Raw genomic sequence first — 18,112 nt, forward strand, 5'->3', positions numbered from 1 at the left:
CCTGACTCTGACTACGGGCCAAAGGCCTCCCTGAGGTACTCCAAGCAGAAACCAACACACATTCAGAATCGTTGCCATGAGTGCTTAGATGTGTGAATTTATTCAAAACTGCAGGTTAAAACTGATGAGGGCACACAAATGGGATTTAAAGACGGCTTTTGTTCCAGGCAGGGGGGGGTGTGAGGTGGGGGGTGTTTATTGTTTCTTCTATTTCTGCTGCTAAGTCTGCTCCATTCTGTCTCAGACAGAGATCAGATCTGATCCGACCAGAGACCACAGATCGACACTCTCTGATGTAAGGAGAGCTTCCCATTCTTCATCACAATGATTTTTCTTAACAAGAACGAGCATGGCTCATTAACACAAAACTGTATTTTCAATAAGGTTAATCCTCCAGTAATGTATAATTACAATCTAATAATTTAACACTGAGGAGCACTGTAAAACAACTGTAAAGGACTTTGATTATTACGGTTTACAAATGGACCAGAAAAAGTATTTACCATCATTACAAAGTTGGTTCATATTGGTGGATTCAGCACATAGGAAAAACATTGCAAACTATGGAATTAAATTTCATTTTACAGCTCTGCTAACCAACTGTGTAAAAACTGGAATCTGTCCCCATGGCTTGTGAAGGATTTTTCCCATAACATTAAAAAGAAACAAAAAGCCCCAACAATAGTGAAATCTTGCAACTGTAGCATTAATAGGGCCCTGCTGAAGTCTAATTTCAAAAATTCAGAGTCTCTACGGCATTTAATACCAGAGTTTTGTTTCTGTACCATTCTTTTTAATAACAGCATCTAATTAAAACATCTGTAAAATGGTGACAGTTTTAATTTTATGTAAAATCTGAAAAACAAAACCCAGGATCTGTTCTAATAAGAGGAAAGATATCAACAGTAGTTAATATTAAACAATGGTGATATTTTAATTTAAAAGTCACTTCTAAATGTGCATAATCTCTACCTTTAAATTAGAGGAGAGCAGAAACCTACTCAGTGAAATCACTACAGGCTGACTAAGGCTCTGTTAGTCTTTCAGGTTTATTTACTGGAGTATTTCCAGTGGGTTTTGTCAGTTTAGCTTATTCAGCAGAAGAACATGACACTTTCCAGACAGGGCTTTTAATCACTTACTTCTTGAAAACTGAAAATAAACAGAACTCTCTGCCCTGTCCCCGGCATCGTTCAGGAAAGGGGCTGTGTTGGTTGTAGCCTTCCTGTCTCACCTGCTGGGTATCCGCGGTCCCTCATCACATCCTAGTGAAATTACTACAGGAAAGGGGCTTTGCCACGACTGCGCCGGGGCCCTGTCACATCTTGAGTGGAAGAGGCTCACAGCTTGGCTTCTGATGCCACGCATGCACTGACTGGTCCTGTGACCTTAATTTTGAAAGCAAGAGTAAAGGAAATGATATGACACAGATGGTTTCTTTGAAGTAACTACTCCCTTTCTCAGAGCAGATGCTCTAGGATATGTTCCACTGCCTCTGGGAAATTCTCACAGGTTAAGTAAGGAGCCGGATTGATTTTGTCTTCATCTGCCGGTCGATATTTACCTGTAACAGATTAACAAAAAGATGCATTTACCAAGCTCCTCTGAGTATCCTTTTTTCCCCTGAAAATTACAGCCTCCTCAGATCAGTAACAACCAGAACCCATCTGAGCTTCTCCTGCAACAACCACCCCACAAGCCTTCCCTGAGCAAACACTGAGCCTCACTGCAGATTCCTCCAGGGATGGCTCTGGTTCAAAATTAGCATTACTCCACTGTACTGGCACTATGTGATTCAGATCTTCGTGTTGTAGGGTCTTGAAATAATCACGTTATCATCTTCCATTCTGTTTTTTATGAGGAAAAGTAGAATTGCTTGCTTTCGTTTTCAGCATAATGGGCTGTGTGGCACGAGCAGCTGCCACCTCAGAAGGACATTACCCAGTCCACTGTATCATCAATAACGTCGGTAATACCTGTCAGTCCCTTAAGGTCCCACTTTTGTTCTGAAGCAAAATTACTTTTATAATTGTCAGTGTAATTACTAGGGAACATCACCAGAGTTCCTGAATGATCAGAGGTTACAATGCTATGCCAATACCAGTCAATCTGAGATGTCACAGTAACAGTTCTGTTCTTTGATTAGTGCTCAGGATTTTAAGAGTGATTAGAGCAAAAAATTCACACCTACAAGATCAGCCGCCCCCATCTATTACTTTACATCATCCTTCTGTGTTTGGGGTCTGTGCTCTAGCCCTGTTGTAGAAACATCAAATATAATGGCCTATCCTGAATTAATCACAATCCACTGCATGACAGGCTGCCATGCTGCAGCTGAGGAAACACATCTGCTGACTTCACCCCAAAACGCATGTGCTGATGGACTTGGGGTCTCCTGGCAGCCCCTCGGTGTAACAAAGGCCAGAGTGGGCGGGCTTCTACAAGGAACCAGGGCTCGGAGCAAGATCACTGAATGCCCCACTGCCTCCTGCAACGACCGCTCTGTCCAGCACTTACCCGTGCGTACCAAAATCCCACGCATGCCTGCGTTCTGGGCGCCGCCGACATCATCCCTGCAGTCCTGGGACAGAACAGATCAGCTGGTTAGCGGTCACAGATGCTGTTTCTTAAGTTTTTCATAACATTCTCTGCCTTGCACCTCACTAACCAGCCACTTAAAAGCTGCATGGAGTCAAATCGTTTAGCTGCCTGTTAGACACACTGTCACAGGAATGGTTTACTACCTGCTTTTTTGCCTGATCAAACAGCGACTGAAGTAAGAGAACTAACCCCACGGACTACATGTTAAATCCTGCAAGTTTTGACAGCTCAATTTTCACCCCTTGTTTAATCCCAGCACTTTTCGGAAGATCAGCTCATGGCATCTGGTAATCTGGTAGGCACTACGCAGTGGAGATGAGCACTACGTTAAGAGGAGGGTGATAAAGTATTGGGGCCCCACGTACGTCACCGATCATGATGGCCTCCTCCGGGGCACAGTCAGTCCCCCGCAAAGCTTCCAGGAAGAAGGTTTTCTCTGGCTTCCCCACCACTGTTGCTTTGGTGTCTGTCGCGTATTCCAGCCCAGTTACAAAAGGCCCAGGTCCCAGAGCCAAGCCATCCTTTTTCTTGAAATACCTGGCTTTATGTATAGCTATAAGAGGAGCACCATCCAAAATCAACCTAAAGAATGAGTGGAGAAGAAAGTACAAAAATCATATTAAAGAAATATTTACAGCTGAAGGCCTCAACTGGCCTTTATCAACTTTTCATTTACGTTGACAACAAAACTCCCACTGACTTTCATGCAGCCCCTAATGATAACGCAAGCTAGCATTCATTTGGAGAGTTAAAGTTCCTTCTTTTCCTCAGAAACAGCTAGTAAATCCCCAAAATAAAGAATTTATTATCTTGAGGATTTTAACACAAAACTATTTTTAAATCCTGTCTATCTTTCTCACGGAATTAGGTCCATTCCTCTACAGAGCCTCGCTTCTCACTAAGGCAAACACCATAACATTAGAACCCATCTGATTTCTCCAAGCAAGTATTTTAAAATACATTAACCACAGGTAGTGGTTGGAGGTAGCAATTTGATGGCCACAGCCTTAATCTCCCTGCCTGGACTGAGAACACAGCAGCGCTTTCAGGATGCTGCAGCCCAGCAGCTCTTGGGGGTGCTGGTATCACCTCTAACAGCCGAACAGCTACGTGTTTCCATGTGAATTCCAACTAGAAGGTGAATCACTTTACCTTAACTTTTTATTTTAACGTTGGAGGAATTACAATAACAAGTTACACAAAAAGGCACGAAGGTATTAGGGGGATTCGTGTCCCACCAAATTCCCCAGTTAACAGTGCTATTACTAAGTCTTTTAGAAACAAAACTGGATTTAGGCTCCTTGCTATTGGGAACCAAAAATTCCAGGTGGAAAATAGTTCAAAGCAACAAGTCGGCGGATTCCAAATACTTCTGAGTACAATAAAAGAGTTACTGAATAAGGGTCATAATGCACGATATGGCGGCACTGCAGGAGGGTCTTGGCTGGGCATAGCACCTGGGAGCCTCATGAAGTGAGTGCAGCGCTGGTCTGAGACTGGGAACTGCTGCCTGCCCAACAGCCGATATCCTCCCACCTTCCATGGACTCATTTCTGCCCCGACACGACAGCGTGTGCGCTCCTCGGGGTTGCACAGACACCAATGTTGCCTGCCGGCTGACCTACCTGTTAAAAACCTGCACAGGACACGGGATTGTCTGGAGCAGGTGGAAAAACGTAAGGAAGAAGTAATTAAGAAACTGCTGTTGCCCCACTGATCTCAATCAGCACCTCCTTAGCCTCACTGCCCTGTCAGTTCATGTCTGCTTGAGGGCTCCTGTCTCGTAAAACCGTTGTGGGAGGGAGCGTGTCTTGGTAGCACACACAGTGCAGGAACAGTGGACCTGGGACAGCAAAGTAATAAATTTTAAGAGTTTAAGAGAGCTTGCTTTCACAGAATGTGGACCTAATCTTTGATTCTTCCATTCCTGCTGCTGCGCTAGAGGAATCCTCTGGATACTGCCAAGCACGGCAACGTTACTGCAGTCCTCCTGCGCCCCAGCCTCAGCTCCAGTGCCACAAAGCCCTCCAGACAGCATCTCTAAAAGTTGAGGTAACAACGCCAAACGCTTCCCATTCGATTTTACAGCACCTTCTTTGGGTACTGAAGAAATTCCAGTCTTTATCACAACAGGTAGGAATGTAACTAGCAAAGCCAGAGGAAAAAGAGGGGAAATGCTGGTTGTTACCTTGAGGGCAGAAAGGATTTCTTTTCCCCTTAAACCTGCCTGATTTACAAAAAAACGCCATTAAGAAGACAAACAAAATCTTGCTTTGCCCCTTCACTGCCTTTCTGGAGCTCTGCTGTGGCTCTGCTCAAAGAGGCTGGCTTAGGTGAGCTGTGTGCTCCTTGGAGGATGTCTGCTCCTTCCCACATGCTTGCAGAACAGCCCGGGTACTCTGAGCAGTACACAAATTATAACATTTCATTTCACTTAATTATCACAAAACAATTCTATTGAATCAATGCGTTCCAAAGCAAGCTCAACAAGAAGGGAGCTGGCATGCGAGTCTGTGAGCAGCCAGATACGTTCTCAATGGGAGGATGCCTCTAGGATACAGAAAAATTTAATTTGACAGCAGCACCACAACCACTTACATTCAGCAGTTTGCAGGAAAGATCTCACCTGAGAGAATTCTTTTAAATGTGGTATCAAAATCCCACGTATACAAAAAGGGAAATTTAGTCTCAGTCATTTCAAGTGGTGCCTAGAGAATGGCCTTACTCTGTGTATCTCGTTTTGGGACTCATATTGGGTTAGATTTACCTAACCTAATGTTGGATATCAACTGAGTAGTTGCCTACCAGGTAATTAGTCAGACTGGGCTCTTCAGAGTCAGTGGAGAGGAAAAAGCACTTCTAGGGCACAGTTCAACTGTCCTATTTTAAGCACAACTAGGGGAAAAATGAATGATGCCTTACAAGCACCTCCTCTCTCCCTCAGGAGCCCAGGTCACCAGCTCAGATACAGGCATCAGCACTGTAGGTATCTGCATTTAATCAGATTCACCTTAAAGTTTTGCTATGGGCAATATAAATCCCCAGTGACTTAATTATCTGAGCAGTAAAGGACAAGGAATATGGACATGGCATAAAGCTCAAGAAGAGAGTGTGGCCAGTAGTTAGTATTTCCATTAGACCAGACAAAACTGACACCAGAAAACCAGTTTACCCTCAATAGAGGACTGGGGGAAAAACCCAGAACAAGTCAGTGAGATGTTAAAGATCAGACAGAGCCCATCCCAGGGCCTCTGCCCAGCCTGAAACACAGGACCAGGAAAACACTGGGCAAATTCAGGACAGACTCAGAGGATGAAATCTGCCTCCAGGCAGACAAGCCAGCCAGGTGGCTGGGAATGCACCTGTGACAAGGCGAGGTGAGCTGAAGGACGCAGCCACAACACCCTGACAGCCCGGGATACAGGACGCCCAGGCAGCACGCACTTCCACGCTACCCCCTGGATACGGCTCTCTTAGGCAGCAAGGCCACACCACACCCACAGCCGGGACACCGACTGGATTTGGCCTTCAGCACCTTCATCACCAGAGCTGGTGTCCAATTTAATGCAAAAAGCCCAAATTCAGCCTGGGCCAACCTCTCCTACCTCCACAGAGCCAGTTCTGCAGGCCTGCCTGTCTGTGCTGGCATGGGGAAGCCCAGGGCCCGCAGGAACCTGAATGTCATGACTGGTTTAAAGTGTCTGGTTTCAAGTGTCCCGGCCTCCAGCCTGAGGCAGCTAATGACTATTGTTCAATGGCTACTATATTCATGGCAGAAATATCAGTAAATAAAATGATGTAAGCACTGGAATACACGACAGGTTAAGTTCATGCAGTTGTGAAATTACAGCCCACTCCTGAGCGTGCTGTAAAACTCCAAAATCAATGTCACTGGCAACACGCACTAATGAGGCAGACAGAGAGTCAGTTTGGGTCAATACATGTTCTTATGACATAGAACTAGCAAGGACAGCATCAGCTTCCTACTCCAAGGAGCCTCCATAAGACACTGGTGAGCAGTAATTGATACTCCCTCTTTGGATTTAGGGGTTATAAAGACAAATTAAGGTGCTTGAGATCAGTTTTTTTCAAATTCCAAAAATTGTGTGGTAGCCATCGTCCCACGAGCAAAGAGTGGAGAGGACTCATCACATGTATCGTAGCACAGCAGGGAGTTATCCAGGGTGTTACCAGATGTCCTCTTTAGCTCTGAGATAGCACTGGCGTTGGTTACCACCTGCTCGCAGGGGTTAGCTGGGATGGGATGGGGAGGTGGGTGCTGCTCCTCTGTTACCAGGCCAGGCTGATCAGCTTGGCCTAAACGGCTTCCAGGGCTCAGAGAGCTCCCAGCGAAATGAAATGGGGGCACGGCAGGCTCTGTTGGGGCGCAGGATAAGGGGCGTGCTCAGACAACCCTTCTCTGTGAGTTTCACAACAGAAAGACACATCACCAGGGCTAAACTCAGCAACAGGCTCACATCTTAGAAACAAAAGGGTTTTTTCAAGTTAAGATCAAGAGTGCTCTGCTGAGCTAGAACTAGAAAGAAGGACACGTGGCTGCGCACCTCCGCATACACTGTTGCATCCTCCCTCATTTACAGTTACAGTTAAATTTTATCTGATTTACCCCTTAATCAACACACAAAACTAAGAGCTTCAGAAATAAGACAGACCAGGTCAGATCCACAGTTCATCTAGCCCAGCACATTGTGCCGGCCACTCCTGAACACAAGATGTTTCAGAAGATACTGCTCGACAACCTGCATTAGGTAGATAAGGAAAAATCTGCTCTAAATACTGGATTTCCTTCCCTATAATATTCTGGCTCCAAAGGCTGAGGTTTGAAGATAGAAGCCATCTCCTGGTACTTCTCAATATCCCTGGTTTTGTGTATTTCCTCTTGAAGCATTGCTAACTTTTTCACCTCAATGACAACCATGACTGTACTTCTACAGTTTATTTACAGACTGAGCTATGAAAACCAGGGCTGGTTAAGGCCCCAAATCCACCGAGGTTAGCGGTGCTCTCTCAGACCCAGAGGAAGACACCACAGCCACGCTATGTAACATTGATATTGCTACCACCCCCTCCTTCTCACACGAGAAGGATTTCCTCACGCATGTAGAGGTACAAGACAGCCACCACCCAAGAAGCCACAAGGAGGGGCTGACTTACCGAAACGCTCTGTTCATCCTCTCGTAGTGAAAGTGCTCGGGAGCCAGTCCTACCACCACTGCGTTGGGGTCAGCCGTGACTATCCCTGGAAAATCAAAACATGATTCTGAGCCAAAAGAATTTTCTTCATACTTAGCAGTACACAGTCGACAAGTGCAATTAATCCCTTTACAGCAAAAATGAGCATTTTCTGACACAGACACAGCACATAGACTAGTTTTATGTCTCTTAGAAGTGAGGAAAGCATCTTCAGAAAAGGTGTTGATCTATCCAGACTTTGCCATCCTTCACAAAGAACACGACTCTGCAGCTGGACACAAGTCCTAACAGCGACTGTTGAACAGCGATTCTCTCACTGCCTCCACTGAAAGGCAGCAAACCACTTTTTTAACTGAATGACTTTTTGTTATCTGAGAATTGCTTTCTGCATATATTCATCTGCTTTATAAAGACAGTAAAGCAGGAGGGCTAGTGAATTCCAACCATTTTTTTTATTCCCTCTAGTCACAGGAAACTCCACTTAGGGTATAAAGCCTGACTGTTGTTCTACATATCAGTCTGGTTATGATGGCAGACAGTATTGCAGCATGACCTAGAAGTTGTTATACTAGATTAGTTTTGGCTCTTCTGCAAGGTCTTTTTTTTTAATGTGGATTAGTCCCCTCAAGATCAGCTTTCACCTCCTTTGTCCTGCATTGATCCGGAGGGGCACGACTGTTTTTACATGGCAGTGCCACCTCTGAACCGAATCAACAACGGAACCACAGGAGTACCAGAGAGTTTTATTTACGACAGGTTAAGTTATCAGCTGCATCCTGCACTTGCTGGGGTTTTCGTTCCCCTTCATGCAGCATACCTTCTACGCCTTTACTGGGACAACTAGAGCTCCTGGGTCTCCAGAGTGTCATCGCAGCTGATGTCCCCTGCCCCATGTCCTTCAGTTAGCCCAGAGAGCAAAATGTACACTCAGAGATGCCATATGGATTTGTGACACTACCCAAGAGCATCTGGGTCCTTTAACCAAGAATGGATTACATTCATCCATCTGTGACCAACTTTACAGTGAGATTAGCCAAGAATAGTTCAATAGCAGCCATTAAGAGGAATTTAAAGCATTCTCCACAGTATTTAAATGTTTCAAGAGCAGCACTGCGAGAATGTGAGCCAAACCACTTGTAGCAAAAAGAAACAAAACAACCCATTCCAGACCCAGGCAATACAGATAATGTCACCCATGTATTCCACTCATACCTCTGTCTTTGCCATCTTTTACAAAATTAGCATCAGCTACTGTAAAACTGGTGGAAAGATCCCAAATACATGGAGATTAAACTGATTTAAATACCTTCAGTACAAGAGTTGCTCTCTCTGCTGTTTCTGACTCAAGAAAGCTTTCCCAGAGAAAGCAAAGAGAGAATATTGCTGGGGCCATATTTCTCTGGATAGGATGTTAGGTAGAGCAGATTATCAGGTTTCGTTGCCCTCAGAGCCCACAGGGGCTTTTCTCCTGAACACTTACCTTTCTGAAGATTACTGACTAGACTATGGCACTAAAATTTAACAGGGAATGTCTAGCTCCTAGCAAGATTAGAACCTACTTAAAGTACACAGCCATAAGGATTTCAGTTCACAAGGCTGGGGACAGGGAGCAGTGGTAAGTCATCCACATTTTTGCTGCCTTGACTTTAAATGAAAGACTGAATATACAAAATACAGTTTTCAACTCTGAGTAAAAACGTTAAAAACTTTAAAAATGCAGGTATCTTCACTACTCTTGAAACAATAATGTGGTTAAGTCGAGGTCTAACAGTCCTAGCTCCAGCCACCCACCAGACATGTCTGCGTTAGAATATATCATATTCTACTCCCCTTCTTGCTGAGAGAGGGAAATGGGAACATGTGAAAGCAAAGCAAGTTTTAACCAGGTCTTTAGAGATGACAATCTAGAGAAGTGAGGGTGATGAACCTTCTGTCACCAATTAAGGTATCCAAGTATATGGAGCGAGACCTAGATGTTCAATACAAGATAAGTAACAATAACTACCTGGAGATTTTACATTTCATAATTATCTATTAAGAGAGAAATGGCCTCCTGCGTGTGCCTACACACTTGCTTTTCAGCTCTTCACTAGCAAAAACTGTGCAATAGCCGAGGGAAACCTGATTTCCAACAAATTGACATATCCTTGCAATAAAACAAATCAGCACTAGTAGGTGCAATAACTCTCCAATGATCTAGTGATATTGTTTACACCATAAATTAACAAAAAGTATCAAGTTTTACCCAAATTCCTGACTATTTGAAGTCTTTGGTTGCCATTTCTACTACTCCTCAAGAAGGTACAACTTCAAACTGTTTAATGTTAATTTAAAAAAGAAGAAAGGATGTTTATGTCTCTGGAGAGTTCCACGTCTCAGGCTTCACCACGGCTAGTGGTATACGTATGACTGTCATTCTACAATCAGAGCACCATGTTTCCTTAGTTGCTCAGGAACTTCCCCCATGTTGTTTTCTGACCACCTCACCTGCGAAATCAGGCAGGGCCTTATCGTCCACCAGGAGGAGAGGCCGCACCTGCTTTTGCTCCAGAAGATTTCTGGCCGCTGTCAGAGATGTGAAGATCTCATTTTCTGCAATGTCAAATCCCAGTTTCGTCAGCCTCTCCAGCAGGTCTCTCTTGCACTCCTTCGTTGTGTTCGTCACAAATCGGATGGTAACCGGAGCACTGCGCAGCCTGATGGAGGAAGAGGAAAGGCAAATCAGCCACAGCATCCCTCTATTAACGTCTCTTTGGGACTGAAAAAGGACCGTTTGTCTAAAGGCTGCGGATGAAAAGACTATACATCCCAGGCTACTGGTGCCACAGAAAAACCACGAGGTTGTTAATTTCCATGGACTGGAGGGTAATGTGAAACAGACAGCAAGAATTACAGCTACCAGAACAAGACCAAATCTCCCCTCCTTTCTTCTACCAGGAAAAGTTGGGAGGAAAACGGTGATTCCAAACTCCATCTTCATTGTAGTAACAAACACATCTACGATCAACAACAACAAGTTTGAAAAGCTGTTTAATTCTAACTAGATAATAAATAAGCCAGCCCTGTATTCTGGATCAAGAGCATCCTGAACCAAAATAAACAAACAAAAGAACCTTGTTGCTGAATATATTGAACTCACATGCTGAGTGAATTTCACCACAGCTGTGGCTCATTCAGAGATGCAGGATGCTCTAGGAACCTGTGTTACCTGTGTGGCAATTTTATGTCAGCTTTTGCAGCCATTTCTCCCTTTGCTGAGGAACACCAGTATCCCACAAAAATACATTATTGCCCTACACTGACAGTACATGCTACCAAACAATCAAATAATTTTAAGTGACAATTTCAACGACGTTCCCTTTAATTATTCCCCCACCATCACTTTCTCTGAGTGTTGCTATAGAAACAAACACTGGCATCACGATTGCATGGAGAACATCAGAATAAAGTTGGTCAGTGCTGGAGACTTGCTCGCACCTGCCACTTCTTCCTCTCGTCTGATCTGCTGCCCAGAAAGATAGATACACTGACCCTTCACAAGTACAAACCAGTAAAAAAGTCCCTACTAGGGAAAAAAAATATTAATTTTTATTTTATTATCAACCGGAATACTGGGAGGTAACCCTAGAAATGGAATCTATCCATTTGTTCCCTCAGCAAACTGCATGCCAATCATTCCAGCTTCTCTTTAAGAAGGCCAATGACATGGATTAGCAGAAAAAAGCATGAGAAAATATTTTTTCCAAACCTCTAAGCAAAAAGACGTGGCTGTTCTTTGCAGTGAAACGATGACACCCACTCTCCATAGTGGTGACAGCAGGTTGAAGCTGACAAACAGCACCAGACTCTCTCTGCACCTCATCCCTTCGCTAACCCCCTCCCTTGCCAGCACAGGGCCTGCATGAGCTCAGCTCAGCAGGAATCAAGAAGCAGAAGACAAAGGAGAAATCAGTGACTTTATAAAACAGTTTGCCGTCTGCTTCTACAGAAGCCATTTCTTCTGTCCATTCTACTGCCTGGAGGTTTGCAGGTGAGCAGCAAACAGGACAGATACTGAGCTCTTCTCGACAGTATCACCATATTTTTTTTTTTTTTTTGAGAATGATGACTCTCACCTGGCACAAGTTCTCCCTGCAGCACGAAACACCAGGCAGACAAGGTGCAGCGAATAAATGCGTACCCAACACTTTAGCAGTTTCTATTTCCTTGCAATTTTACACCTTTACAAGATAATTATTTCCACAGAATTATTTGCAAAAAATAATGCAGAGTTTCCTAATTCCTCCGTGAACTTTTCCTCTGAGCAACTGTCTAGCTTTATAAAAATTTAAGTGGCCAATACAACCCCAGTAAAAAATCACATCCTTAATTCAACCCTGTTCCTCTCCCCTTATTAATTCTTAGTGCCCCAGCATCTTAAGGTGTCCTCCCTCACCATGACAGCTTACATCACTTTCTGCTTTTCTTCATCCATTGCAAGATGTCTTCTCCAGGAAAACAATGTCATAACACAGTACAAAGATCTCTGGTGTGGCGTATCCAGGTTTGACTCAGCCAGATTAAGTAATTTTACTATGCCTCAGTTTCTTTAGGCACCCTTTCATCAGAAGAGAAAGAGGTACTTAACTGTCCTGCTCATTGACGTGTGGAAATTCCTACAAAAGATGGGCTGTATTATCAAATGTTTCACAAACTAAAAAATGACTGAGGTTGTTTACCTAGCAGAGAAACTTTACAATAATAAAGCAAAGCCTTGGCTGAAAGACCGAATGAGACGAGAACTCTGCAAAGGTTGTCCTGCTCACTGGGACAAGCTATTCTCTCTGTTATTCCACTTCAGCTCAGCACAGACCTACGGGCTCAGACGTACAATCAGGTTCCTGTAGTTAAACAAAGCACTGGGGAACAGCTCTGCTGAAGTGACTTCAGTGTACATGAGGTAATTCAGGTTAACTTAACTACTTTCTACTTTGGTTAAAACTGCAGTCCCATATGAATTAGTGGAAACACCCTGAATATTGTCTTTTCTATCAAGAAAAGACTTAGAAAAGACCTAGAGAGCAACTTAGGAAAGCTGCAGGGGCTTAGGTGATACACAGTAACTTTTCAATATCTAGACCCTTTGCTGATTTCTCTTGGTATTAACACAGGTGTAAATACAAGCAGAATTTGGCCACATATTTGCTTATCCACAACAGCACAAAAAGGCAGAAGTTTCGGGCCCATTTACTTAAAGAAGCTTCTTTGTGCAAACAGTGCTGACATAACCTATCAGAGGAAATCGAAAAAGGTAGCTTGCCTTTTAAGAGCTTCCTGTGCGCCTGGCACAGCTGAGTCTTCAATGTGAAGTGTGCCGCTGAGATCCACCAAGACAGCTTTCAGTGCACGCCAAGCTGCCATCCTTCCTTCCCCAGGGAAAAGGCAAATAAATGAAACAACAAAAAACTGGTTAGCAGACAATGGATAATAAAAATAAGGAACTCAGTTAAGCGCCTCATTTGTGCCAAGCCCGGTATTACTCAGAACATTACTCGCAGTATTAAATGGGCCCCTTTAGACAGAGAAATAAAAGGCAGTGTTTTAAAAAAATACATAATTGATGGGGTGGTATTTTCCCAAAGACTCTATATATGGAAATCAGGTGCTATTTGTTTTTTAAGTGCCTTTATTTGTGCGCGTCAAAAAATTCTCTAAACAACTAGGACTGTTGAGAAGAGGATCATTAGGTCTGGTATTGCTGGTTCAAGGCCTCAGCAAGCACATTTCGTCAAGTCCCATCGATACCAATGGCGCTGTTCAAGTAAATATAACACTGCTAAGTGATGATACAGTGCTCTGACTATAATGCTCAAAATGCTCTGCAGAAGTGGATATTGTTAATTTCATTTTTGTAAGCGAGATCTAGGGTGATCCTGCCCACAATACAGCTCAGGTGCGCTAACTCCTAGGCTATTTGGTGGTTGACTACTTGTGTGACTTTGCAGACTGTTAGCCTGGAAGTTCTCGGGGCTCAAGGATATTCAGCACCCCAAAGGGTTACTCCCTCCTCTGGCAAAGGGGAGAGTCAAGCAGTTTTTCTACAGCAAACTTCTGCGTCACACGAACAGGTACATGAGACACAGCCCAAAACAGAAGTCAGCAGTCAAAGGATAAAGGCACTGGGGAAGAAAACAGTGGGGTCATGTGCAAGTCATCTGGCTAAAAAGCTGTCTTCAGAAACTAGCACTTCTCCTTACGTGCGCTGCAAGTGCTGTATTTTGCTCCACAAGAAAGTTTGCTGTGCTATTTCTTAACAAATGTCCAATACAGAAGCTTTTCTCCTAGCTGTAATGAGTATCTGATCTATTACCACTAGCAAGTCATCACAATCTTATGTTGAGCTTTCTGGTTACAGACAGAACATGCAACATGTATGTACTTAAAAAAAACCAACACAGAGCAGTCAACACCATGATTAGAATCTGCCTTAATAAATTTAATTTTCTATCGGGACAGTTTTGTATTTGCAGACAGTTTTATCAATGATCAAGATCATGTCTCAAGTACAAGACACATGCAGGAAACTTTGCGATTTCACTTGCATTATTCCAACAGGTTCCCTGCAATAAGAAAAAAAAAAAAACAAACGCTTATTTTATAGTATGTCTGTTGCTACACAGGCCAAGGTTAAATGTCTATGATACAAAGCTGATAACAGAACTCCTACAGGAGCTTCATCAATTGCATGGGAAAAGAGGGCACCACGGTTCTAAGACATCTCCTCTGAGTAAAACAGTGCAGACAAAGTACCTGAACAGAATGGCATTTGCATGACTCCACATTACCTCCGTGACAACAAAAACCTCTCTTCCTCCAGAAACTTCAGTGCTGGCTGAGGGAATTTTAAGTGCTGAGATTAAAAAGAGGACTGAAGAAGGTACTATTATATAAATTCTATCCAAAGACACATGACTGCAGAGCAACTGCACCTTGCCTGCATGGATAGCACTGCTAAGGACAGATAGAATACCCTAGTTTAGCAGAAATGGGGGTGGTTTTTATTCCTCTTTTACCCTAGACCTCCACCGGTTCTCCAATTCACAGTGTCCTACTCACAGTGTATTTATTTATTCAGGTGATATGGAAGTTATTTGCAGAGCCAGTTTTTGGCATAGCCTAATTTGAAGTATAAAGCTCACAGCCTAGGAAGAAAGTCCTAAAAAACTTCAGTACCTCAGCTTTCATAATCACAGCCCAACACATCAGGGAAGCCTCACCTTCGTGCTGGCATTACAACTACAGAAATGGGATGAAGCCATAGAGTAATTCTGGCTGTTCAGGACGTAAGGGACCATCCAGTTTAACTCCTACCTGGTCTTTGTCGGACTAAGGTGCCTACATGCCCTACAGGGATGCAACAGAGATGCTCACAACCTATGGGGAAAGAGGCCTTGTCCCCTTTCAAGGCTTGTAATGGCACAAATGTGCTGGGGCCTCGGAGGGGCTGCTCACCGCAGCAGAGGTACCCTGCACTCCCCACACAGGGCCGGCCTCCCCTGGCCTCCTGCACCCCAACCCCACCAGCCCACTCCAAAGGGCCTGTGCTGGGGGGATGGCACATGCCAGGCAGAAAAGCAGGAGCCCCTGAAGCCCCAGAGAAGCCCCAGAACAAGGCAGCTGAGCGGCCCAGGCCCGGGTCAGGCTACACTGAGGGCAGTGGGGCTGTAGGCTCCAGGGCCACCCACCCAGCCCCACAGAGAGCCCACACGGCCTCCTCTGTGGACCTGCCATGCCCCCTGAGGAGCCGGGGGCAGTCCGCGCCTCCCCGCTCAGCGGGGAGCCCGGGGGCCGGTCCCCTGCCCCACAACGGCTTCGAAGACAGAGGCCTTTCCCTGCCCTCGTCATACTGGAAAAGGCATGAGACTACAACTACCCTCCCCACCCCCGGCCAAGGAGATGGTACCGCCTCTTTCCGCCAGTTTACAACGGGCAGGTGACTGGCCCACTCTCTGGCGGGGGAGTCTCCGGGCTCGGCGGGCTCCCCTTTCCCGTGACGCGGATGGCTGGTTCCGCCCGTTCGCGCCCGAAGAAGGCGGGCGAGCCCACTCGAACGAGAGGGGAGGGCACGCCCCCTCCCCGGGACTAACCTGGCTTCCGCCGCCCCGCCGCCGCCTCTGCGGCCTGCCCGCCGCCGCACCGCCCCGCGGGGCCCTCGCGGAAACGGGGCTGCCCGGCCGAGCGCCGGTACCGCCCGGCCGACAGTCGGTACCGCCCGGCCGAGCGTCGGTGCCCGCCTGTCACCAGCACGTTAGCCACAGCCGCGGCCAGGCGCGGAACCGCGGCAGCGCTCAGCCCTCAAGGGCCGGTGTTCCCGGCTGGCCTCCGGCAGTCGCCAACAGGCAGCGCGGTGGACAGCCCGTGGGGGCCACGGCGGCGCTAAGGGGAAGCGGGCGCGCGGCGCCTCAGCAGGGAGGGCGGGAATCGCCATGAGCTCCCGGATCCCCGGGCGCCCGGTGCCGGCGGGGCCGGGCCGGTCCTGCGGCCCGGAGCTGCGCGCTGAGGGGGTGTGAAGGAGCAGGGAACGGCCGCCCCATGCCCCAGCGGGCCTGGTCTTCTTGGGAATGCGGCCTGAAGCCGCCCAGCGAGTATTTGTGGATATTTTGAAGATTAGCTTTCTACAGCTGCTCGGTTGGGAAGATACAGAATTTTAAGGACTGTGCGCTTCGCCTGGGACAGTAGGAAGCCCCAGTGTGGGGAGAGCGCTGTCTAGCTGTGAAGGCAGTAGAGTGTGCCACGCTCATCTGCAGGAGAGGCAACATACAGAAAACATGGGTAGATGAAATTGTGTTTTAAGCTGTTGCAGTTATGAGAAATGAGGGCATAAATTACTATGATATACATTCACAGTTTTATATTGTGATGGTACCTCAGAAAAATCCAAGGTATATAAGGTAGTACAATTCTAAAGTTGTAACATTGCAACCCTATGGTAAGATGTCAAGGATAATTAAAACAGTTTGAGATCCACTTATTTGTGTACAAACCCATTGCCTTCCTACTTCTTCCTCTGCCTGTCCCCATGCCCTACAAAACAAAACCTTTAACTCTACAGGTATACAGAACTGATCCCTTATTCCTGTCTGTATTTGCACTAAAAACTGAATCTTCCCACAAGCTTCATCTTCCACACGCAGCCACCCATGACGGGTACCATCACACTGCAAATCCTCTGCTGTGAAAGCCTCTTCTGTTTACAGACCCTTACTAGGACCACTTATTCCACACTGGAACGTCTTAGTCCTCACCCTGATCTGTAAAACATTCTGGTTATTGTCATTTCTGTGCCAGGTGTGAGTGATAACACTTCGGGGCATGACATGACCGCTGGAGCCCAGGCTACTTTGCATGTGGAGTTCTTTGCCAGGTGGAAACTTTTCCCCGTGTTCCCTGTTACTGAAGAACCCAAGGCCCTGCCAGGTTTGAGGTCCTTTGCCTTCTTTGAACTTAGTCACAGCAGACTTGTTCCAAAGCTGCTCAAAGCCACACGAGGAGATGGCAGCAGTGTAGTTACTCCCTCACTGTTTATCTCTACACTTTCTCTGCCTGGCTGCTGTCTGCCCTTTTGCCCTCTTTCCCAGCTCATTACCTGAGAGACCTGATCTTCCACTGCTGCCCCACTTTGAATCACTATTTTGCATCTGCCCAGTAAAATGTGTCCCAGTTTTGCCTCAAATGCAGGATTCCTGCTGCACAGAACCGCTGCTCCTTTTTACTGCATGTGCACAGCTGATTTTGGAATGATTTGCCCATGTGCTGTAAGCCATGCATTGAAACTTCAGCCTTTCTGAAGGACAGGAAGATGGGGGAAAAAAATAACTTTTTTTTCACAACATATTTAAAGCTGTTGCTTGTAATCTTTAGGACTGGCTTTTATTTTAGTAAAGAACTAGTGTTTTAACTGTCAATACATATGAAAAGGAGACGATATGTGAGCTGTGCTTCAAACCATTTGGCACTCCAATGCATCAGCAATGGAAACATCCACCACTGATTTTTTACAAGAATTCTACAAAAAGGCCTGCATACCTTCCATGTTGTAGCTATTCCACATACGTCCCATCCAGTTTCCACGAAAGACAGAGATAGGAAAACAATGATCCAGACTATACGCTTGTCGCCTCAGAATTACACAAAGATTATTATAAGGAATACTTTACAATAAGATTTACCTACTTTAGAATTTAAAGGCTAGCATGATCCTGTTCTTCCTCTGGCCAATGTTGCCACAGCTCAATAGATTTGCTACATAAACCAAAAT

The 18,112-nt window shown here is 45.5% G+C and overlaps 1 protein-coding gene across 5 annotated transcripts; it reads right to left on the reverse strand.

Annotated features, from left to right (window-relative positions):
- Positions 1-71: 71 nt before the first annotated feature.
- HDHD2 (haloacid dehalogenase like hydrolase domain containing 2) lies at positions 72-16,041 on the reverse strand. 5 transcript variants are annotated; one of them, XM_074855226.1, is made up of 7 exons: positions 15,942-16,041; positions 13,115-13,220; positions 10,303-10,511; positions 7,777-7,861; positions 2,967-3,183; positions 2,518-2,581; positions 72-1,564 (listed from the first exon to the last, which is right to left on the reverse strand). In XM_074855226.1, exons 2-7 carry the CDS (start codon positions 13,213-13,215, stop codon positions 1,461-1,463), a joined length of 780 nt encoding a protein of 259 aa, XP_074711327.1. In that variant the 5' UTR covers positions 13,216-13,220; positions 15,942-16,041; the 3' UTR covers positions 72-1,460. The 5 variants fall into 5 exon arrangements, with proteins under 5 accessions (XP_074711327.1, XP_074711328.1, XP_074711329.1 ...); XM_074855227.1 differs by having other exon boundaries at positions 13,115-13,216; positions 15,942-16,015; XM_074855228.1 differs by lacking the exon at positions 15,942-16,041 and adding an exon at positions 15,758-15,853.
- Positions 16,042-18,112: the final 2,071 nt, after the last annotated feature.

The sequence above is a fragment of the Strix uralensis genome, chromosome Z (genome assembly GCF_047716275.1).
Source record: "Strix uralensis isolate ZFMK-TIS-50842 chromosome Z, bStrUra1, whole genome shotgun sequence".
Taxonomy (NCBI): Eukaryota; Metazoa; Chordata; class Aves; order Strigiformes; family Strigidae; genus Strix; species Strix uralensis.